The 23,748-nt window shown below is 40.2% G+C and overlaps 1 protein-coding gene across 2 annotated transcripts; it reads left to right on the top strand.

The window, feature by feature from the left end:
* The first annotated feature begins 5,498 nt into the window (after window positions 1-5,498).
* On the top strand, window positions 5,499-23,390 carry scn4aa (sodium channel, voltage-gated, type IV, alpha, a). 2 transcript variants are annotated; one of them, XM_087174387.1, is made up of 26 exons: window positions 5,499-5,796; window positions 6,114-6,249; window positions 6,364-6,457; window positions 6,549-6,677; window positions 6,828-6,919; window positions 7,199-7,483; window positions 7,578-7,641; window positions 7,841-7,982; window positions 8,113-8,310; window positions 8,662-8,829; window positions 8,918-9,047; window positions 9,630-9,868; window positions 9,958-10,131; window positions 10,235-10,591; window positions 13,454-13,951; window positions 14,722-14,763; window positions 15,425-15,557; window positions 15,661-15,815; window positions 15,933-16,106; window positions 16,239-16,361; window positions 16,637-16,918; window positions 17,002-17,055; window positions 18,119-18,256; window positions 18,365-18,469; window positions 18,768-19,038; window positions 19,154-23,390. In XM_087174387.1, exons 1-26 carry the CDS (start codon window positions 5,539-5,541, stop codon window positions 20,452-20,454), a joined length of 5,742 nt encoding a protein of 1,913 aa, XP_087030513.1. In that variant the 5' UTR covers window positions 5,499-5,538; the 3' UTR covers window positions 20,455-23,390. The 2 variants fall into 2 exon arrangements, with proteins under 2 accessions (XP_087030513.1, XP_023263513.2); XM_023407745.2 differs by lacking the exons at window positions 5,499-5,796; window positions 6,114-6,249 and having other exon boundaries at window positions 6,374-6,457.
* Window positions 23,391-23,748: the final 358 nt, after the last annotated feature.

Here is a 23,748-nt window from a genome sequence, read left to right as displayed (position 1 = left end):
TTGCTCTGTTAGCCATCTGACCACCCCCCTGCACCGGGGAGATTACGCTTGGTCTTTACAGCTCCTCGGTATGCAGCGACAGAAGCATACCGTGGATGACAGCAGCTGTCCTCTTAGCGGCAACATAATGCATGTAGAAATATAGTACAACCAAGTCTCCAGTGCACACATCTGATAAAGACATCAAAATAAGAGTCAAAGACTCTAAGGGCTTGACCCTGAGTAGTAACTGAGGCCTTGGACATGCTGATCATTTTCAGTCCAGTTTGTTGAAGTGCAAAATGTGCCTGGTTGCAACATACAATGACACGGTAGGAAGCAGCAACAGGTGGAGAGGTCTGTTTTAATGTGGCTCCCTATAGGGTTTGAAATACAAGGTTAACTGGTGGGTGACAGGGTGTTGAAGCAAGCTGGGAGACAGCAAACCGCAGTGTTGCGATTTGACCCCGTGAGAAAACAGGGGGAACAGGAGCATGGCAAATGTCAAAGGACGTGTGGATAAAAGCCCTTGTTTGCTCTGTAGATCTGTCGTTTACAACTTACCCACATACCAGGAGTGGTAAGGGCTGTAATAATGAAGGGAGCGAGGCATTTGCCGTGTTGCCACAGGACTTGTCTTTGAACCGCCTGGCATCTTCAGGGCACCAGAGTTAAGACAACAAGTCATTAAAATTGATTAAAATATTAGGTCCTTATACCATTCGGCCAAGTGCGACTTCACTGCTGCGGTACAGGACCACATGGAAGTTACCCTGACTATAGAGGAAAGTTCCTGCTCATTTCTAAGTTAATCAGGGAGGGGATCAATATTTTTCATACTGGTATGCTTGGATTTTCACAGGAAGTACAAGGATCTAAGTGCTATTCATATGCTTCACTAATCACATGAGGTAATTTGACCCTGCAATCTAGTGAACTAAATTTCTCTACTGACTATGAGAAGACAGCACAACCTCTCTCTTTCTGTCTGAACCCGCGCCGCCCTCGTGACAAAAGCCGAAAAACTAGTTCGGTTGGTTTCCGGAGGTGAATATTGGCATTCGCATTCCGCGGCCGGCTAGTGTGACGAAGAGGTATCTACATTACCCCGTCTATATCCTCAGCCAGAATGTCACAGGTCACATGGCCTTCTCTGACATGCAAGGTGATATATATATTACTCTCGGGGAAGGCCTCTGAAATCTAACATTCCCACCCTCTTCCTCAGTTTGCCACCTGTCCACAGCGCGAATGAACGAGCGCGGTCATGTAATGAGCTGATTGTCTCCAGCCAGACTCTTAAAATCAAACCAGGGGTGGAAAGTAGATTCACTCAAGAACTATTTTGAGACACTTGAGTATAGCCATTTTTATGTTACTTTATAGCCCACATACTCAATAGGTGGATCTGGATCTGGACTGAAAGACAATTTAAACTGGACCCTTAACAAAATCTCATTACTAACTGACCCGGACTGCTTGTGAGTAACACATTGCAATCACATAAAGTTTTTTTTTAGGCTAGTAGCTGCATTTAGCTTGATGTCAGGGGGTTGGTGCCCAGGTTGCAAACGTGGAAATGCAGGAAGAGGTTGATGATGAAAACGTAAACTTAGGTCTGAGCAGAATCTAAAAGTACTGTCCTCAGAGTGCGGAGGAAGGAATCATCAAGACTGAAACATCTACAAACGTCATATTGGTTCAACTACAAATACAGTGAAAAAGTTTTTAGACCTTAACTATAACTCGTGACAAGTGGACCTTTACGAACTTCTATTGGAGTACCCTGCTTTATACTTTTACTTCACTTTACAACATTTCAGAGGGAAATATTGTACTTTTTACTCCACTGTATTTGACAGATAGTCACTTCACAAATGAAGATTTCACATAAGAAAAAATACATTCCCAAACATCTGGCCTGTAATATCATATTACAAAAATAGTGTCTGGTTGAGGCCCTTTCCCAAATTTCAGATGTCAATGAGTTCACACACACTCTCACACACACACACACACACACACACACACACACACACACACACACACACACACCGCCTAACTCTAAAGTACATGAACTAGCTTCACCTCGAGCAGCTACAACGGTAAAATGCTTCTTACACGCTGATGCATTAGAATTAACAAAATAAAAGATGTAATATATCATAGTTTATCAGCAACATGGGCCAAGGTCTTTTATTTTTGACACTTAAAGTATATTTCCTGTACTTTATTACACTTCTTATTTTGAATGCAAGACATTTTTGGATCTGACTGCTTCTTCCACCACTGAATCAAACGCTTGCATGTAACTTTTACTTAAAACCATTTGCTTCTGGTTTTAAACTCAGTAAATTCAGACAGGATCGTTTTTTCTTCAGATGTTTTATGATGAGTTTAAGCGTGGTATACATAATCTATTTTGACTGACATTAAATATCCCAGTCTTGGCTGTGCACTCTTGGCTCTTTCATGCAGAGACACTGATAAATGTAGCTACAAAACTTAACATGCTGCCAAAGCGTATTATTTACCTAAGTGACGTGGGAGACAAGGCAACAAACTCTGCGAGAGGACTTTTTTTAAGATTGGCAGGCTTTCAATTGAGGGACCTAGCTTCTTTTTAAAAAAGGACATTTGATGGCTTCAGCAGTAACGGCGTGATGTAATGCAATCAGGAAATGTTCCCCATAAGCCACAGAGAAACACAACCATTCTCAGGATGTGTATTTTAAGGTTGGCTCACGGTTGAGGGCAGCGGGGCCCACGGCTCCCAGAGTGGGGGTTTTGAAATGGGATGATGAGGGTTGAAACCAGGGCTCGGAGGGGAGTGTGAAGGGGAGCAGGCGGTAGGTGTAGCACTGCACAGGTCGTCTTGTGACTGGATGGAACTGAGAAACTCTGGAAATAAATCTACGTTGGATAAAGGAGCCATATTGTACTTTTATTTGAGGAGAGCAGAGACGGTGTCTGGTGTGTGTTTGAGTGATGAGGGATGGCAGCTTTGATGAGTGATAGGGTTGAGGTGGCATGATTGAAGTCTGCGTTGTATGAAAGAGGGATTTAGAGCTTGAGGTGTCATGTAGCGGGGTGGGGGGGGGTGCAGAGGCGGAAGCTTAGTGTGTTTGGGGCCCCATGTAAAATACAAGGTAGTAGGGAGAGGAGTCAGCTCGGTAAGATAAGTTGGCATGCTGTCCTGTTTATCGGAGGGATGTGAGGCGCAGAGCAAAGGCTCAGCCAGGAAGGAATGAGCAGAGTCATCGGGCTTCTGTAACACGACGCTCCGCCTTGATTGCCTGTAGCAGCTGGGCAGCCACCGTATCTGTGCGAGCGTGTGCGTCCCCTCGTGTGTGTGTGTGAATGCATAATTTTCTGCTCAAGCGAGGCGGTTTGAGTGGGCATTACCCCGCATTAATGTGTGTGATCAGTGGCTATCATTGTCACTGTCACCGTCCGTCCAGTCGAGCTGATGGCTCAGTCTGCCTCACATGTGTGAACTCAGCAGCTCTTCAGTCTGTTACCAGCTTGTGTGTGTGTGTTTTGGTGATTGATGCTGTGTCTGTGTTCTTCGCATAGTCTCAGAAAGTGTGGACACTAACATTTAGCTAAGTTGCAAGTGGATGTCACAAGGCGACATCTAAAATTTGATTGATTACTTACTATTGATTGATCTGTGTTTCTGAGGGGTTTCGTGGTGTGGTTTTTGTGTATCCAAACAACTTCCCTTGAATCAGTTTTCATGTTTGGTTAAAGCCATTTGTGTTTTTGTCTTCCAAAACATATTAAAGCCAAACTTAAAATTTTAAATGATGCAACATTTGCAAAATGCATATTGATATTGTTGCTCTCTATACATGTTCCCTCTGAACCTATTTAAGTCAAGATTTGCACATATACGCAGATCTTGTTTGATAAAATATAGTTCCAGGATAAAAGTGAACTTCTAACACACATGGAGAAGCAGTGATAACTCTTGTTTTAACTATTCCAATTTAAATTCTACACAAAGGCCAGACAAACGCTACGTTACTTTGTCCATGAATAGCAGCAGCCTAACCTTAACCAGGTGATCTCAACTGGTTGCTAAACACATCAAAGGACGTAAGCAAATGCCACTTGGACCCAGCGTGGCGCGTCTGCTAAGCTAATAAGTAATCTGATGTACACAAGTAATGTCATGGTCTCTTTAGAAGGGTGGGAAAGTCCAAGCTCTCGTACTGAGTGTGTCTTGTCATTTTGTTACCGTCTTGACACTTTTAGGTGCTCGTGGTGCGGCGTGGCGTGTCAGGTCAGAGATGTAGGGCACAGGGCGGAGGGCACAAACAAGTGGCGGTGATGGGTTTGGACATAGATCAAAGCAACTGAGACCTATGAACATTACTTAGGGCACCTATGGAGACGTGGCTTGTGACCCTTCAAACCAAAGCTGTGTCTACATGTGGTCCCTCACCACAGGTTTCAAATGTCGATGAGCTTTAAGCAGTTCCCCTCTAAAGTTTTCAGATTGTGTTATTTAAATAATTATCTGAGGTTATAGAAAAGTACAAAACATTTGTGTAGCAGAACTTGGTCTTCTCTTTCTTTTGCTTAAGGAGCACTGCAGCAATTTACTCAATTAATTGATCATCAGGTGGTGACTTTTTAAACTCTCATTTAAAGTCATTAATAATGTAAATTACCCAAATTTCTCCCTTTTATATCACTGTAAACTTAATACAGGGGTTTTTGGTTGTTGCTAAAACCAAATCATTGATAAGTTTTGGCTCTGGTGTCATTGGTATTTGAGAAATAAAAGATAGAAGAAGATAGAAGATATATATATAATATATAATGATATATTCACTGATTTTATTTTTTAAATGTATTTTATTTATAAAACATTACAACATTATATTACAAAGTTTTTAATAAAAAAAGGAGGAAAAAGGAAAAGAAATTCACTGATAAATTAAGATTATTTTCTTTATCTATTAAACTGTTGATTATTTTATTAATTGTTTGGTCTAAGTAATCTCAGAAAATAAAAGGAAAATGATTGTTATAGTTTTCTAAAGCTAAGGTTGATGACTTCAGATGTGTTGATTTGTCTGACTCACAATCTGAGCCTTGAAGATGTTCAGTTTACATCATGTAAGACAAAGAAAAGAAGCAAAAACTCACTCTCAAGAAGTTGAAGCCAATGATTTTTGACAGAAAATATTGTGATTAATTGATTATTTTTATTTTCTGTTGTTCGACTAATCAATTAATTGTTGGAGCTCTAACACATTACATTCCATATTTGGTCCTGTAGTAGAAACCTTGTTTCGGGAGGACCACATTTGGAGGAGTCATAAATGGTTGATGTATTTTCAAACTTTTAAAATCAAATCAAAATGTTAATGTTGAGCTGAAACTGGTAAAGGTTTGGGGTCATGGCTCGATGTTCTGTCTGCGTGCTACAGCCAGCTTAAAGCTCTGGTTGGTAATGGAGAATTTTTCCTGTATTCACTGATTTGTCCTCCCTCCAGCTTCTTCTAGGGAAACCCTGGTGAGGCGGTATCCCTTCGCAATGCGAAGATGGCGACCCTGCACCCTCCCCCAAGCATCTATGCAGTCCGCCCCTTCACCCAGAAGTCACTGGCGGAGATCGAGAGGCTCAAGGAGGAAAGAGAAAAGGCCGCAGAAGTAGAAGTAGGCCAAGAGGAGCAAGAGCCGGCAGTCCCGAATGCTGACCTGGAGGCAGGAAAGAACCTGCCTATGATCTACGGAGACCCTCCACCAGAGCTGCTCAACACACCTCTGGAGGACCTGGACCCCTTCTACGAAGCACAGAAAGTCAGTCTCAGATCATCTGGGCTCACGTGGCGATAAAACTCTCTGCTGAAACACACAACCACCGTGCACACTTAGTATTTAATGAGCTTGACTCTGTCCTTAGATAACCTTACATTACGACAGGATGTATTACTCGACATAAATTTCTGTTATTACAACCGCATGCACTATCCCTTACGAAACATATACTGTGTCATTTATGGTATGCATATGTTACGGTTAGTTTATTATTTCAAGATTGTCATCACTTAAGTATTTATTGAAATGTTATTTTTGGACTCACTTGCATTTATACAGATAATCCTTGTGTTTTTCAGACATTCATTGTGATCAGCAAAGGAAACACGATCTACAGGTTCAATGCTGAACCAGCTTGCTACATTCTGAGCCCCTTTAGTTTGGTTAGGAGAGGAGCCATCAAAATTCTCATACATTCATATCCTTTCAACTATTGTCTCCTGAGCTTTTGAATTATTTAGTGTATTAAGGTTTAAATGGTTGGTAAAGGGCTGGGACGTTTGCTTATACTGTACATATATTGTCTATGTCTGTTTCCTTAATCCTGAGTTAAATTATTTAGCATGTTCATCATGATTACAATTCTCTCGAATTGTGTATTCATGACGATGAGCAACCCACCAGCATGGAGTAAAACCGTCGAGTGAGTACTTCATCATTTTCTTTTGGTTTTCAATAATTCCTGTGTTGTAATTATTTAATTCTCCTTTTCACGGTGCATCATTTCTGTCTAGGTATGTTTTTACTGGTATTTATACCTTTGAGGCAACCGTCAAAGTGTTGTCCAGAGGTTTCTGTGTTGGACCTTTTACATTCCTTCGAGATCCATGGAATTGGCTGGATTTCATGGTGATCAGCATGGCGTAAGTATCTGAGCGCACATTTATCCAACCATGAAGTCATGTCATAAATCAGGAAAATTGTTTCAGATTTTCTTATTATGACATTAAATCAACATTTTTAGTACAAGTAAACAGAAGTGAAAAAACTTTTGGTTTTATGTCCTTCCACAGATACATCACTGAGTTTGTTGACCTTGGCAACGTGTCGGCCCTCAGGACATTTCGTGTACTTCGAGCCCTCAAAACAATTACTGTGATTCCTGGTATTTTTAATATTTAATATACATCTATTTGAGTGTGTGTTTGTGCGTGTGTGAGTGAGTATACTAAGAGTGTGTGAATGAGTATGAGTGTGTAAGTTAAAGGAGAAAGTATATGAAAATTTGATGTTTTCATCTGACGTGTCTATGACATCACATTTTGTGATTATAGATAACATTAGATTACATGAATAAGTTGCAATATTGATTATCATTTGTTGTTGCAGAGCTGTATGACGTTCAATGATATGCCACTGACCCATATTACTTGCGTTTGGTCAGGTTTGAAAACCATCGTGGGCGCTTTGATCCAGTCAGTAAAGAAGATGGTGGACGTCATGATTCTGACCGTCTTTGCTCTCGCAGTTTTTGCCCTTGTCGGCCTTCAGCTTTTCATGGGAAATTTGCGTCACAAATGTGTGCGGTGGCCTATTGAATTAAATGAAACTGAATTTTTTAACACCACATCAGCGTTCAATGACACCGTGTCCTTCAACAACACAACGGGCGGAAATTATACGTATTCCAACGGTACCTTCAGTTTTATGGAATACATAGAAAACCCAGGTATGTTTACCGTGTATAATGCCTCTTAGTAAAGCTTTGAGATTTTGTCCACACTGGAGTAGATGTCACTGTTTCTTTTCTTGTTTTGTTATAGATAATCACTATTATTTGGAAGGCAGCCTAGATGCTCTTCTTTGTGGGAACAGCTCTGATGCTGGGTATGTGTTATCCACCCTGAGCCCACCTTGCTAATTTAGTCCTGTAGATCTGAACTGGTCATCTTCCAGAGCTGTTTACATCTTTGTTCCATAACAATCTCAAAAGTGTCAGTGTAAAAATGTATCTTATTGACATCGTGTGTTAAAAGTGATTTGGGGGAGCAATCGTAGCACACTAACTCTTCTTCCCTGTTGATAGAAAGTGCCCCGAAGGATACACATGCATGAAGGCTGGGAGGAACCCCAACTTTGGCTACACCAGCTTTGACTCTTTTGGCTGGTCCTTCCTGGCCCTCTTCAGACTCATGACCCAGGACTACTGGGAGAACCTTTTCCAGCTGGTTGGCCCTTCTTTCATTTGTTAAAAAAACAGAATTACGAACTCTAACTTGCAACCTTTTCATTTCAGTTAAAGTTGTGAAAAGAAACTTGTCCTTAGTTCTCGTAGCTTCTTTTTTGCTTCAAACACAGATCCTGCGGGCGGCTGGTAAGACATACATGCTGTTCTTTGTGGTGATCATCTTTCTGGGCTCCTTCTACCTCATCAACCTCATCCTGGCTGTGGTAGCCATGGCGTATGAAGAGCAGAATCAGGCAAGTCAGCGAGAGGCCATAGAGAAAGAGGAGGAGTTCCAGCGGCTACTGGAGCAACTCAAGAATCAAGAACAGGTAAGGAAGCAACCAGCTTCGGATGCACCCATCCCATAGACTGGATCATTATCTATACTGACCTTATTGAGCAGATCGGGTATCAGCCAAGTCATGACGATCCACAGTAAATACAGATTTTCAATTAATTCAATTAGTCATTCAATTAATCAGTATTTGGTGTCGACCATATGCCTGAGTTTAGGTGTTGGAATCATACAGTTACATTTACTTTGACATACATGGTCACAACGTCTTCAAGTGCAGGCTTTTAGAGCCAATATAACAAGTTAAAACAAGTGTGTGTGTGTGGTTGGTATGAACCAAATAAATTATACTGTGTGCTGTAAGGCTGAACCTTGTACCAAACAGGCTCAACTTGGGAGCCAAGCCACTCTAATCAGTAAGAAGACGCTCAGTCATCACACATCATCTGAGTTGGCTGATGATGAACAGAGTCTTGAACAGGACAAATTCATCAAGGATTGTAATGGGAGAATCATTCCCCATCTGCTCATCAGAGCACCCACCATGGATGAGGTGAGTCCGCTTAGTGAGGTTTCTTTATGAGCTTGCGACTGATAAATCTTTATTTGCGCTAAAAGTTGATCAACTTTATATTTTACAGTCTGCTGCAGATTACGAACTCAGAGAGAAGTCACTGGGCTCTGCGCACAGCATGCTTCATGTGGAAGAATCAGGCCTGACACAGAGATCTGCTAGTGCTATGACTGTGCTCTCTGCAGCTGCTATGGAAGGTACAGTGCCAATGATGATAGAAACTTCACACTGATAATGCATCGTCTAATGTCATACAGAATCCCTAGATATGGAATTTAACTATGAATATTCTCAAGCTTTGATTACACTAAAACAAGTAGATGATACAACACCATAAGGCCTATTTCAGGGTTCTGTTTTATGCTAAGCAGCAGGGCGCAAGTATCTAGTAGTGAGTGTCAAGTGCCATCAGTGAATGAAGAAATACACAAGGCTTAGTTGCTGGTTCATAGAGGCGATGCTCTAATGTGAGCTCTAATTGCTTAGATTATCAAGCAGTTGTAAACATTATACACTCATTTCTCCAAGGCTAATACAGTAGCATTGTCTAGTTGCCATGGTCAGGCTAATCACATTGTGTGCAGGAGAAATCCCCGTCAGCTTTCAGTGTCGCACCCTCACGGTGTTAAGCTTGGGCTATTTCAGCTCAGCTATGACGTGGCCCAGCAGGATTCTGCTAGCTGTATCCTTATTATCACTTAAAGATAACACATATACTTCGATAAAACTGACGGCAGGCTACCTAATTGTTTTTCCTCTGCCTGTCTGCCTTCGTCTAGAGTTGGAGGATTCTCAGAGGCCGTGCCCACCTGGCTGGTACAAGTTTGCTGATATTTTCCTGAAGTGGAACTGCTGCACGCCCTGGGTGACCTTTAAAGAGTGGGTGCTCTTTGTGGTGATGGACCCCTTTGTCGACTTGGCCATCACCATTTGCATCGTGCTCAACACCCTCTTCATGGCCATGGAGCACTATCCCATGACTCCGGAATTTGACAACATGCTCTCAGTGGGGAATCTGGTGAATATATGGGCTGCATTTGAACCGGTCCAAGATCTAAAGACTTGATTTTTGTCAGTTCTTGTAAAAGAATATCTTTACCTCTTCAGGTTTTCACTGGGATCTTCACAGCGGAAATGTTCTTCAAGCTCATCGCCATGGACCCCTACTATTACTTTCAAGTTGGCTGGAACATTTTCGACAGCATCATTGTCACTCTCAGTCTAGTGGAGTTGGGTCTGGCAAATGTCCAGGGACTCTCTGTGCTCAGGTCTTTCCGTCTGGTGAGAAACATTATGAATAATTTATTTGTTTCCATTTACCACACTGACAATACCTACGTCATTCACTGTCTTTGTTTGTGTATATGTCCTGTGTTGGAGATAGCTTCGTGTCTTCAAGCTAGCCAAATCCTGGCCCACACTCAACATGCTGATCAAGATCATTGGTAACTCAGTAGGTGCTTTAGGAAACCTGACTTTGGTGCTGGCCATCATCGTCTTCATCTTCGCCGTGGTGGGCATGCAGCTTTTTGGCAAGAGCTACAAAGACTGCGTGTGCAAGATATCCTCAGAGTGCGAGCTGCCGCGCTGGCACATGAACGACTTCTTCCACTCGTTCCTCATTGTGTTCCGCATCCTGTGCGGGGAGTGGATCGAGACCATGTGGGACTGCATGGAGGTGGCCGGAGCTGGGATGTGTCTGGTTGTGTTCATGATGGTCATGGTCATTGGAAATCTAGTGGTAAGTGCAACCGTTGATATACTGCCAGATAGGCAACTCGGTGTTGTTGAGGGTGTGTTGCTTCAGGAGAAAAAAAAAGTGCTTTTGTGTACTTCAGATTACTGATTCAAAGCAGGAAACTGTGTTAAACTCAAAATTCAAAGTCCTATGCTGAGTGTTATAGAAGTTGCACACACACTTTAGTTTCAAGTGTGAATTTTGGTCCTGCCTGTAAGTGTTAAAGTGAGGCCAAAATTTGTACATTAACTTGTAATATAATCTGTGTGTGTGTGTGTGTGTGTGTGTGTGTGTGTGTGTGTGTGTGTGTATCTGTGTCCATGTGCAACTCTAGTGTCACTCAGTGTGGGCCAATACAGTGTTTCTGCTTTGAATCTGTACTTAGCTCTTTGTGGACATACAGTACAAGTTGTGCAAAAATTATATCAAATTGTCCACTTGTTATTTCTCTGTTTCTCATCGTTTCTGTTTTATTTTACAATTAAAGCAAAAATGAAAGAAATTATTCATATCTACATGCTCATTCCTGAGCTCACAGATGCTGCTGCTCGACTGCACAAGCAAAATCCAAACTGAGCAACTGGCACTGCTGTGAAGCTGTAAAGCTGACAAACCGTTTTGTAAAATCTTTCTAAATCTAACAGTTATCTTATTATAATGCCGGGAGATTTTGTGGTCTGCATGTCTCAGCAATCTATTGTTGACCTCTCAGCTGAGGGATGGCGAGGACAGACAGACACAGCTGGGGGGAGAAAATGTTTCCATCAGGGGGCATTGCAGCAAATTAGTATTACAGTACGAGTGATAACCTTAACACACAAGGCGGAGTACAACGTGTTTGGCATGTTTTTGCATCAGGCATCAGAGTTTATTAGAATCAGTGAAAAGATGTTCATAGATGTAACTGATAGATTGAGCTGTACTAACCTTTAGACAGCGTCTGGGTGAATTTGCGTGAATTTGTTTAGTGAAGAATCCTGAATGTCTAGAGCATGACAATACTGTGACCCTGACATTTTATCTTGGCTTCACAGAACAAGGCCATACAGATGATCACTCTCAGACATCGTTTCGGCATCGTATTTAATGACTGGTGCCAAAACCATTTCCTGTAAGGTTATTCATAGAATCGAAAAGGAAATGGCTCATCGTCAAGTGCTGACAAAAGTGCTGCACTGACCGCACTGTGCCAATATTATCATGCCTTTTTTGTGTCTCACACTCTGCGCCACCTTCTCAAACCCTCCACCCATACACCACTGTACATTCATCTGATGCATGAATGCTCTCACCCTCTGCACTGACATGAAGGCAAATAGTACACTTAAACACTTCATGGGTGGGGTGGGGGGGTTCTATTTAAATCAAATGACTTGTGCCACCAAACAGTGGTTTTGACCTTGGGTATGTGCTAAGATCCGGCTCAAGTAAGCATGCTGCCACTGAGGGAACAAACACAGACAGCTGAGAGAGCAGAGCTCAGGTGGCAGCGGGACTGGGTGTTAAGGAAAAGTCATTTGATAGGAGATTGAACCATAATTGATGAAGAGGTAATAATACTGGGCCATCAGCACTACAACATATGGAGCAGAGTAGATTTAACTCACATGTTTAGGGACATGCTGATCATTTTGTTCTGATTATCTTTTCTCTTAAGCCCATTCATGATCAGCAATGCTCCTGAATTCTCAAGATCTCATTGGATTCTTTATTGACTTTCAGCATCCTCGTTTTTACCTTTTTGCAGTCAATTTTTTATTTTTGTACAATTTTAAAAGTTAAGACGATCATTTCAAAGAACCTGAGGAATTCTTTGTCAAAGCTAGAATTCAACATTTTCAAAAATATGCTAAATTGCTTTTTTACCCGGAGTTTGAACCCAAGTCCGACCTGCTATGGTTAGGACTAAGCCCGTGTGGTACGTGCTCTACATAGTGAGCCATCAACTACACTTTACTTTTTGTTTTGTTTTTGTTTCTTGTTTAAAGAACAAGATATTACAGTTTAATTAGAGTTTTTATTTTTTTTTTACCTTTGGACAGTTCCCCTGTTTACAGTCTTTTATAAGCTAAACTAAGGTAACTGGCTGCTAGCTGTAGTTTCAGAGTTTTACTGGCTCCTCTCGTCTAACCCTCAGCAAGAAAATGAACAGCCATGTTTCTCAAAACGTCAAATTACCTAAGTGATATTTCTGTGAATGTGGGAGCAATACCTTGTGCAACACTAATACTGAAAACACTGTAATAGACTATATATCAGGCTTGTGGTGCATGCAGCTCATCCTGTCTCCTCAGTCCTCTTTTACTGATTCACAGCTCCTACACTGGCATGAGAGAGATCAGTCTGCCACTGGCCCTTGTAACCATGATCTCCCGCTAAACCTGGGAAACAGGAACCGAGAAATTGACTAACAGGTTTAAGAAACTAAAGATAGCCACGTCTGCAACAGGAGGCAGACGACATAATATTTACTGATGCATCATCACAGGCCCAATTTGATATGTGATGTGTATTTGAGATAGTCCAGACTGTGTTTAGTTCGGGCAATGTCGGCACACTTTGACCCTGCGATCAGTCACTATAAGCTTGGGGATTCATATGGGACTATAAAGTATTCACTCACTCTTAATTGCGGAAAAAAAAAATTCATGATAATTTTCATTATTATGTAATTATAATTTTCATCTACTGATCAAAGATATAAACATTGATAATATAATGTATCTGTATATTGTGTAGATCTTTTATGATATACAGTTTTTGTTTTTCACATCAAGGTACAAGGTGTTGAAAATTTTATACTTCATACAATTTTACTGTGTATTTTTCATTACCTTCATGAGTCCTCCATGTTTCCTTCCTCAGGTGTTGAACCTCTTCCTGGCCTTGCTGCTCAGCTCGTTCAGTGGAGACAACCTCTCAGCGGGAGACGATGACGGAGAGATGAACAACCTGCAGATCGCCATTGGCCGGATCACGCGGGGCATCGACTGGTTCAAAGCTTTCGTCGTTCGAACGCTCCTGCAGATTCTTCACAGAAAGCCCAAGGAACCTGAGGAGGGTCCAGTGGACGAAGCGGACCCTAAAATGGAGGGAATTGAAATGAACCACTTGGACACCAGTCAGAATTTCAAAGTGGCAGATGGAATAGCTAACTGTGCAGTTGAAGGCCGGCCTTCTGGATTTACTGTGGATGGAGAGCTCAGTCTCAATGTGCCAATTGCCCAGGGAGAGTCAGACTTTGAAAACCTGGGCGAGGATGATGATGATGATGATGACGATGAAGAAGATGAAGATGATGCTGATTATGATAATGACTTTTCATCTGAGATTTCAGATGAAAAAAATGACCAACATAACACAGTAAGAAAACATCTATCTATCTATCTATCTATCTATCTATCTATCTATCTATCTATCTATCTATCTATTTCAAAATGACATTTAAAAGATATAAATTGGGTTTTCTGAAGACAGACTGAATTCTCTAATTGGCTTTCTCGCCTTGATGCTCTGTCAATCATCTCATCATATTAGCACACTGACATTTTCACACATACAGTATGCTTAACCAATCAGGATGAAATTACAGAGCAGTATTTCACCTTCTTTCATGACACTGGCACAAGCAGAATGCTATCTATCATCAGACAAACTAAAAACCAGATTGAGCATGAACCATCATACACAAATGAGGTTCCTCCTACACACCTTGCGGAGTATGAAGCAAGGGATGATTCAATGCAATGCTTTGATTTATTTATTGTGTAGTAAGGACACAGTACGCTAGTTTGATAAGATAAAAGGTGTTGTGAATGCGATAGATCTATACAGAGCCAAATCTAAAGTGGGAGGTTTGATGGTAAAAATCAGTTTTGGTATTTTGCTATCAAAGCACTGTAGGCATGCAGGCCCACATCTACACAGGTGTCGACAGTCTGTGCTTGATGGACATTTCACTCACGCTCTGTTAAGCTTTGTTGCATCTATTTGGTTAGAAAGCTTAGACCTTTCCTTTATCAAGGCCCATTTCGTGGCTTAGCAACTCACTGTAGCGTCCAATCTGTTGTAATATGATTGTCTTATTGGTTATGAACGCTTAATGAAGTTGATTCTCTTTTGCTTTATTCCAGGAAAACTCAGAACATGGAAGTATTATGCCAAGAAATGCCAAAGTGAGTAACTGCCTCCAAATCTGCAAATGTATGAACAAAAGCAACCCTTGTTCACATTTGAAATTGAATTTTGTCTTGTACTAGCCCATACACAAATGTAATGTATGTACATATATTGATTCTATATATGACATATATGTACAAATAAAATGAAAACATGTAAAAAAAAATATATGGAACCTATTAGAAGCTGAAACTATTTCATGTTTTAACATATATTTATAGCCCATACAAAAATGTATGTTTATGTATGTATACTTTTATTGTTGACATATGTTACATAAATATATGTCCGTCCCAAAGCCTGTCATTATATGCTGATATTATAAACATTAGGGTCCAAAAATTTGAGACAACTCTTGCAGAATGTGAAGATACATTTTTAAAATTAATAAGAAATGAATAAGAAAAAACATATGTAAACATATAGACTTTTTATGTAAATGCTGTTTTAATAAACTTACATATATAAATCAAATTAATATCATTAACATACATGGTCGCAACATCTTATACCAAATAAAAATGAATCGTATAGACATTTTTTGAATATATGTGTATATATGTATATATATATATATATATATATATATATATATATATATAAATATATAAATATACCTTGCGTGGTAACTTATTTGCGTTTGTGATTCTCGAACAGCTCATGGGTGCTTTGAGTGATGGGGATTCTTCAATATGCAGCACAGTGGACTATCAACCACCTGAGCCTGAACCAGAAGAAGAGGAAGAAGAAGAGCCAGAGCCAGTGGAGCCAGAGAGCTGCTTCACTGACAGTATGGACAACCTGTAAAACGGAATCAATTAATATTTTTTATTACCAGTGTTCATGCTGTTGAAATCTTTTGCAGTAATGCTAAACCCTTCCTCTCTCCTCAGACTGTGTGAAGCGCTGGCCATGTCTGACTGTGGACATCACCCAAGGTAGAGGCAAGAAATGGTGGAACCTCCGTAGGACTTGCTTCACCATTGTGGAGCATGACTGGTTTGAAACCTTCATAATCTTTATGATCTTGCTCAGCAGTGGAGCTCTGGTAAGTGCTGTCACCAGTGCAACAAATTTAGAAATGTTGACTGTTTTTATGATAGCATTAAGACACTCTAATACCGTTTGGACATGTATCTAGGTATCGAATGTCGTCTTTTGGCAGGCCTTTGAAGACATATACATAGAAAGACGCCGAACCATCAAAATTATTCTGGAGTATGCTGACAAAGTTTTCACCTACGTCTTTGTCATCGAGATGCTCCTTAAATGGGTGGCTTATGGCTTCAAGACTTACTTCACCAACGCCTGGTGTTGGTTAGACTTTTTCATCGTAGATGTAAGTTTTGATGTCTGGTTTCAGTGCTGGCCTCTATGTGCAACTTTCAACAGAACATGCATACAATCATTTTTTACGTCAGATAAAGTCTGTGGTAACACTTGAATAGGAAATGTTTTGATTCTGCCCCAGGTCTCCCTGATTAGTTTAGTTGCCAACTGGATGGGCTACTCTGACCTTGGACCAATCAAATCCCTCAGAACCCTCAGGGCACTAAGGCCTCTCCGCGCATTGTCGAGATTTGAAGGGATGAGGGTAAGTTTTTTGGTCCAACATTTGAGCAATGTGCATGGCTAACATTGATTTTCGAATGTTTAATGCATTCTTGTACTAATATGACCAGCTTTTCCCCATTATGTTTGTTGTATGCATGCTCACACCATGGCTGCTTTAACAGAGCTGACTGAGGTAAGAGTATCAGCAATGACTGAGCATTGCATTGACGCACACCAAGTTTGTTCAGGCTTACAAACAAAATACATAAGTAAATAACTCCATATAATTCTAACAAAGTTCTCTCTGTTGGGCAGGTGGTGGTGAACGCTCTTGTCGGGGCGATTCCCTCCATCTTCAACGTGCTTCTGGTGTGTTTGATCTTCTGGCTTATCTTCAGCATCATGGGAGTTAACCTGTTCGCCGGCAAGTTCTACCGCTGCATCAACACCACCACAGAGGAGCTCTTCCCCATGACAGAGGTCAACAACAGGAGCGACTGCATGGCCATCAAAGAAGCCACACAGGAGGCGCGCTGGGTCAACGTCAAGGTCAACTATGACAATGTTGGGAAAGGATACCTGTCCCTACTTCAAGTGGTGAGGGACGCTGATGGGGAAAGAGGCTTAAGTTGCTGTATTCAGTTAAACACATTTTGAAACAATATTCTCTGTATTTACAGGCTACTTTTAAAGGTTGGATGGATATCATGTATGCTGCTGTTGACTCAAGAGAGGTAATTATTTAAAGTCAATTCAGTACTGAAACATGATATATACAGTTTGGTCGCACTACACAACCATATTCTGTAATTCTTTATACATGTACACTTTGTTTTTCCAATGTTGTACAATGTGAATTAATATTGAGGAAAGCATCTGAGACAAATATTACTCTTTCATTAGCTTCACATATGGATGTGTTGTATATTTTATTTTTCAGAATAACATTATATAATATTTGAAAATGAAGATTTATTTGATGTAAACAGTTGCATTTAAGATTTATGATGAATTATATGTACATGTCAAATTTAGATTTGCCTTTAAAAATGTAATTTAGCAGTATTTACTTATCGTTGACATCTTTAAGGTTTTTAGTAAAACTGACCAATACACAATTAATAAAATACTAGCAAAGATTTACTCAGAGTAAAATTTACTTTGGTTCTACTCAAATCAAACCATGTCACTAACCTTTCAGACTTCATAGAGGTCAAGGAATGTAAATTATTTGCAAACTTTGATGCTCACATAACAACATGCATAACACAGGAAGAGAAGTTGAAAAGCAAGATTGATAGCTCATTTTGCTTATACTGACCCGGTTTATTGATATGTTGATTGACAGTGAGATAGTCTGAGCGGTTCAAGTGCTAGCCTCACCGAAACAGAAAAGAAATCCCAGCTGTAACTTCTTTGCTAAACTAAACCACCATTTTAGCAAACCAAGCACAGTCGGTATGGAAATAATATCAGTAAATAATCCAGCTGCTTTGCTGTCGGCTCATGCATCATATTTTCCTTACCCCTACTAACACCATCCTGCACTTTAAGTTAATTGAATATATATGTAATATATATGTGGCAGATGGTGATGGTAAAGTGAGTCCCCTGTCTCTGGATCAACAAGTGTCCCTGCTGACTAGTATCAAATTCCAGTTTAACCTTTTATCCTGTGTCTTCTCCACCCTGTCTCACAATCATCTTTCTCAATACACTTAAAAATTTAATAACAGCAAAAGGATTTACTTTCACTTAAACTTTTTTCTATTGATTTGAATGTTTTGTTCCTTTTAGGTAGAGGAGCAGCCTTCGTATGAGATCAACCTCTACATGTACATATACTTTGTCATCTTCATCATCTTTGGCTCTTTCTTCACACTCAACCTCTTCATTGGTGTCATTATCGACAATTTCAACCAACAAAAGAAAAAGATAAGTATCACACTTTTTATAAGAAGGAGTCTGCACCAATACGCAAGTGAAACGTTGTAACTTAATTTAAATACCTATAATAATCTTCATATTATGTTGTGTCTGCACTTTGGAGATAAGGACATATTTATGACTGAGGAACAAAAGAAATACTACGAAGCCATGAAGAAACTGGGTTCCAAAAAGCCGCAGAAGCCAATTCCACGTCCGACAGTATGTTATTAATTTACAGCTGCATTATCATTTCAGTTACTGACAGTAATATTAGCAATATGTGTTATATTGTTTGGGAAAGATTTAATACTAATTACTATCTACATTGTTTAATGTTGAAAAGTCTGAACGAGTTAAACCAAAGTAATTACACATCAGCTCGGCATGCATGGCATGCATGGCGATGTCATCAATGACCCCTGCGCCGACCTTTTCTGCACGCTGCTGGTGTGAACAGGCCAAATGACCCTTTTGGGTTTGTATTCCCCAACCCCCTCTCTCTTCCTTTGACCTGCAGAACCGAATCCAGGGCATGGTGTTTGACTTCATCAGTCAGCAGTTCTTTGACATCTTCATCATGGTGCTCATTTGCCTCAATATGGTGACCATGATGGTGGAGACAGACAATCAGAGCGCGGAGAAGGAGGACTTCCTCTTTAAAGTAAACGTGGCTTTTATTGTCGTCTTCACCGGAGAGTGTGTGTTGAAGCTTGTTGCCCTGCGACAATACTTCTTCACCAATGGATGGAACATTTTTGATTTTGTTGTGGTCATTTTGTCAATAGCAGGTGGGAATCTAATACAATATGGGCACAGTTTTGAATTACATTGCTTGGGCATTGAAAACAGACATTAGATGTTCATATACTCTCTCTGATTGTCGTTTATCTCATTTAATTTCAGGTACAATGCTCTCAGACCTGATTGAGAAGTACTTTGTGTCACCAACTCTGTTCAGAGTGATCAGACTGGCCAGAATAGGCAGGATTCTCCGTCTTATTAAAGGAGCAAAGGGCATTCGGACGCTTCTCTTTGCTCTAATGATGTCACTTCCTGCCCTATTCAATATTGGTCTCCTGCTCTTCCTCATTATGTTCATCTTTTCCATATTTGGCATGTCAAACTTCGCCTATGTTAAAAAGGAGGCTGGAATCGATGACATATTTAACTTTGAGACATTTGGCGGCAGCATCATCTGCTTGTTTCAGATCACAACATCAGCAGGCTGGGACGGGCTTTTACTTCCAATGCTGAACAGGGAGCCTCCAGACTGTGATCCAGACTTCGAGAACCCAGGCACGGACGTAAAGGGTAACTGTGGCAACCCGGGTATGGGCATGATGTTCTTCTGCAGCTACATCATCATCTCATTCTTAGTGGTGGTCAACATGTACATTGCCATCATCTTGGAGAACTTCAATGTGGCGCAGGAGGAGAGCGGTGATGCGCTCTGTGAGGAAGACTTTGAGATGTTCAATGAGACTTGGGAAAAGTTCGACATAGATGGAACTCAGTTCATTGAGTATAGCCAGCTCTCCGATTTTTGTGATACATTGCAGGAGCCGCTGAGGGTGGCAAAGCCCAACCGGCTTCGCCTGATCGAAATGGATCTGCCCCTGGTCATCGGGGACAGGATCCACTGCCTGGATGTCTTGTTGGCCGTCACGCAGATGGTCTTGGGAGACACAGTGGAGATGGCAGCAATGCGGGAGAGCATTGAGGCTAAGTTTATCCTGAGCAACCCCACCTCAGACTCCTTCGCGCCGATCACTACGACGGTACGCCACAAAGAAGAGCAGAGCGCCGCTGTGGTCATTCAGACGGCTTACCGCAAGCACCTGCTGAAACGCTGCATACGCCTCGCCGCTTTTATGCACCGCTCCAAGAGGATGGGGAGAAAGGAGGAAAGTGAAGATCCACCGGAAAAAGAAGGGCTGCTCGCGCGAAAGCTGGGAGTGCTCTATGGGAGCAATGTGGACCTGGCAGAGGAGATGGAGCAGGCCGCGTTAGAGACTCTAGCAAGCCAAGAGCCTCCTAATCCTGAGACATTGTCACATTACCCGGGGGCCCAGTGTGGTCCAGAACCACCTGAGCCAAACATCATGGTTATACCCGTAGAAATAACTAATGAGGTTTTATTACATTCTGCCCCCCACCAACGCCTCTTGACCCTACAGGAAAACCTGAGAGAGTCAATTGTATAACAAACAGCACAAAATAATCAATTATATCTTCCCCCTGTTGTTTTTTTTACCAGCCAAGGGAGTAGTGTTAGTTAGATCTCACTAATGATGCAGAATTTTCCACATTAGATGAATAGGTTAACACAGTGTTAATGAATATTTTTATCTGTGTTTCTTTTTGATAATTAAACTTAACAAACATTTCCTGTTTTTTTTTTTTTTTTTCATGCAACATTAAAGTGTCATTTTGGGGTGAAAGTGAAACTGTAGAGCATGGTTTTTCTCCGATAGCAACCATATAGTCATCAGCAAAATAATAGTATTAATGCTAAATGGGAAGCATAGGTAAATCAACAAGTCTACATCACTTTGTGTAATGTTCAATAAGAATTCATCTGGATTAATATGGAAAATGGATATACTCAAATATTCAGTTACCATTTGTCTGTGTTTAACGTCCCACTGTAACCTCTTTTCTGTGCCTGTGATAGTTTTTAATTATGAGTTTGTTAGTTTGTAATTGTGGCGGTAAATTCTACTTTAATTGACATCTCCAAATTAAAGGCACAAATTAGATGTGATTGCTCAGGATTTAGATGAACACAGAGAACTTCAGAGAGTTGAAAGACTTACAGTCTTTACATTCAGTATCAGCCAATAAAAAACTTCATAGTGTTTGTTAGTGTAGAGTGAAAAATCGTTGTGGACCAGAATCTGTGATTTGACATATTTCTAGTGAAAAAAAAAAACAATTTTGAAATCACAAACCTAGATACACTGTTGCTCATAAAGTTGGAATCAAATATGTTTTACCTCTTTCCATGAAATGATTGTGACAATGTCATTTATTCTTGACAGATAAAGTGTATATCTTCTCAAAACTTTAGTAGTCAATCTCTTCCAAAGTGATTACTGATGCATTTAAATAGGAATAAACAGAGGATTGTGTCTTAAAACAAAATTATTCCAACTTTATGGGCTACAGTGTATAATTCCCAATTTATATTTCCCTTTGCCGAAATGGCAGAGGTCTGAAGTTCCAGTGGATTTTAATGCACCGTACGGTTGAAACCTTCATTTAGGCAAGGAATACCTTTGCTTTTAGGTATGGCTGTTACCAGAAAAACCAAACCATGCACCCCAGTTTCCCACCACAGAGCAACTTGAACATCACGTGACAAAACCTGACTTATCCTCCCGTAGGATTTTATGCTGTGTTCATGTCACACATAGTTGGTACAAGCTTGAAGAGAAAACTATAACAGTTACTTTGCTTCCCCTGAAGTGACATGAATGCAACACGACTATCCAACTCTACAGAGCAATATTTGGAAACTTTATTAGCTCAGCACTACTTAATCATGAGAACCGCACTGATGTTGTGCCGTTTCATGACGAAAACAGTAGACTGTGTATCACCTCATTTATTCTCACATTTACGAACAATTAAACAGAAACAAATTCCTATTCCTGCTTACTTTAAGTCACTTTTATGTGGAATCTCATCACTGTGAGTGCTCTACATGCTAATTCTTTCTATTAGACGCCAAACAATTTCCTATGGTGGAATTCGTTTTGTACATATGTAAAATATTAGCTAAAAACAAAAGCATATCTGGATCAGATTTGTCCCAGTCTACCAGTGAAACCATGAGCTCTGTAAGTCATTATTAGTTAACAATAACATGGGCCGGCTAATGCAGTTAACATCTGTCCCTGACTGGCTCGTTCAGACGGCCCAGTTTATATTGCACTATTTATATCCCTTCCAGGTCAAGTTAGAGCAGTTGACTGTGTAAGACTGAGAGACTACCCTGTTTTCTAAAATGGTTTCATCACTTATATATATGCATGTCATATAAATGTTTTGTCTTTTTTTTCCTATGTTTTTCCCCCCCTCAGATATCAGGTGATCTCAAACCTCAAAAGTAATCAGTAATCACTTGTTTCCATTTGGTTGTTTTCCATTTCAGTGTTCAGGTTTAAATGCTGTCTGTGGCTGCAAACTTAAGATATGATGTTTACATTAACATGGTTACAAAACAGAACGACTAATCTCCCTGTTCTTTTCAACTGTTTCTATATTTGTCTATTAAATAACAATAATTCTAGTAAAAATATAAATACTTTGGTACTTACTGTACATTTTAAATGAAGTTTTGCCTCAGGTTGCATCAAGTTTGTCTTTTGACTTGATCTTAAATGAATCTGATTTTCTGAAACGCAGCGGAGTGTTGGTTTAGTTAAATACATGAATCTGATGTTAAATAAAAATACCCCAGCTTTGTATGTGTAGTTTACATATTTACAAAAAAGAACTTCATGCACTGTGGATCCATTCATCTCAAGTCTCTCCTCACATAGAAAGGTTGCGTCACTTGCTGTTGTGTAAGTCTTAACTGAATTTAAAATGTCTTACTCTGAATATATATATACATGAATTACATAAGCACTTTTACAGTTTTCTAGTTTTTTTTTTTTTTTTTTTTTTTTTTTTTTTTTTTTTTTTTTTTTTTACAATAGACTATAGAAGATTGTCTCTTCTCTTGTTCATGTGTTCAGCATTGTTGTAACATCAACCCTGGAGGAAAAAGAAAAATCATGAATGTTTCCTCTATGAGGGGTCTCTTTGTCTTATCCTGCTGCCACAGCATGGCAGTTATTCCTGTCAGAAGTCTGTAATGTGACCTGCAGCAGTCCTATTTCAGATTGACACGCTGCTGCACCACTTAGCTGTAGTCTCCCCCCGATGGTACCATCATATTCACAAGACAGTGTCCTCCTTTTGTTTACATTTCTAATGGAGGGAAAGCCATACCAGGAGCTTCACTGGTACACCCACAGTCAGTGTTGCCTGTATATACATTTTTTTTGTCTGTATTGTATATTTATATCATTTTGGTATTGTACAAAATTGTATCTATATTGTTAGAATAAAGTTCTTCTTGTAGGGAAAAGTAGGCTGTGAGCTAATGTTGTGAGTTGCTGTTTTACAGTGCGTTCAGGAAGTCTTCAGACCCCTTCAAGTTTTTCACATTCGGTCATGTACAGTCTTATGCTAAAATTGAAAAAAAAATCATGTTTTTTCTACACTCTATACCCCATAATAGTAAACTGAAAACAGATTTGTAGAATATTTTGCAAATTTATTAAAAAGGAAAAACTAAAATATCACATACACATAAGTATTCAGATTTTCTATGAAATTTAGCTCAGGCGCCTCTCATTACTCATCTTTGAGACGCTTTGACTGGAGTTCCCCTGTGGCAAATTCAGCTGATTGAACATGATTTGTGAAGGTACACACCTGTCTAT

The sequence above is a fragment of the Seriola lalandi genome, unplaced genomic scaffold, assembly GCF_002814215.2.
Source record: "Seriola lalandi dorsalis isolate HSWRI2012SDOR001 ecotype SW California unplaced genomic scaffold, Sedor1 jcf7180002054346, whole genome shotgun sequence".
In the NCBI taxonomy this organism is placed as follows: domain Eukaryota; kingdom Metazoa; phylum Chordata; class Actinopteri; order Carangiformes; family Carangidae; genus Seriola; species Seriola lalandi.
Note: the sequence above shows the minus strand (reverse complement) of the source record. Positions and strands in the feature narration are given on the sequence as shown.

Bases quoted from the DNA above. Each gene is read 5' to 3' on its own strand.
- scn4aa (XM_087174387.1), top strand. From the start codon at position 5,539: ATGGCGACCCTGCACCCTCCCCCAAGCATCTATGCAGTCCGCCCCTTC. The intron at 7,642-7,840 runs GTATGTGTTATC...CCCTGTTGATAG, and splicing joins GGGAACAGCTCTGATGCTGG to AAAGTGCCCCGAAGGATACA. The intron at 8,830-8,917 runs GTGAGTCCGCTT...TATATTTTACAG, and splicing joins GAGCACCCACCATGGATGAG to TCTGCTGCAGATTACGAACT.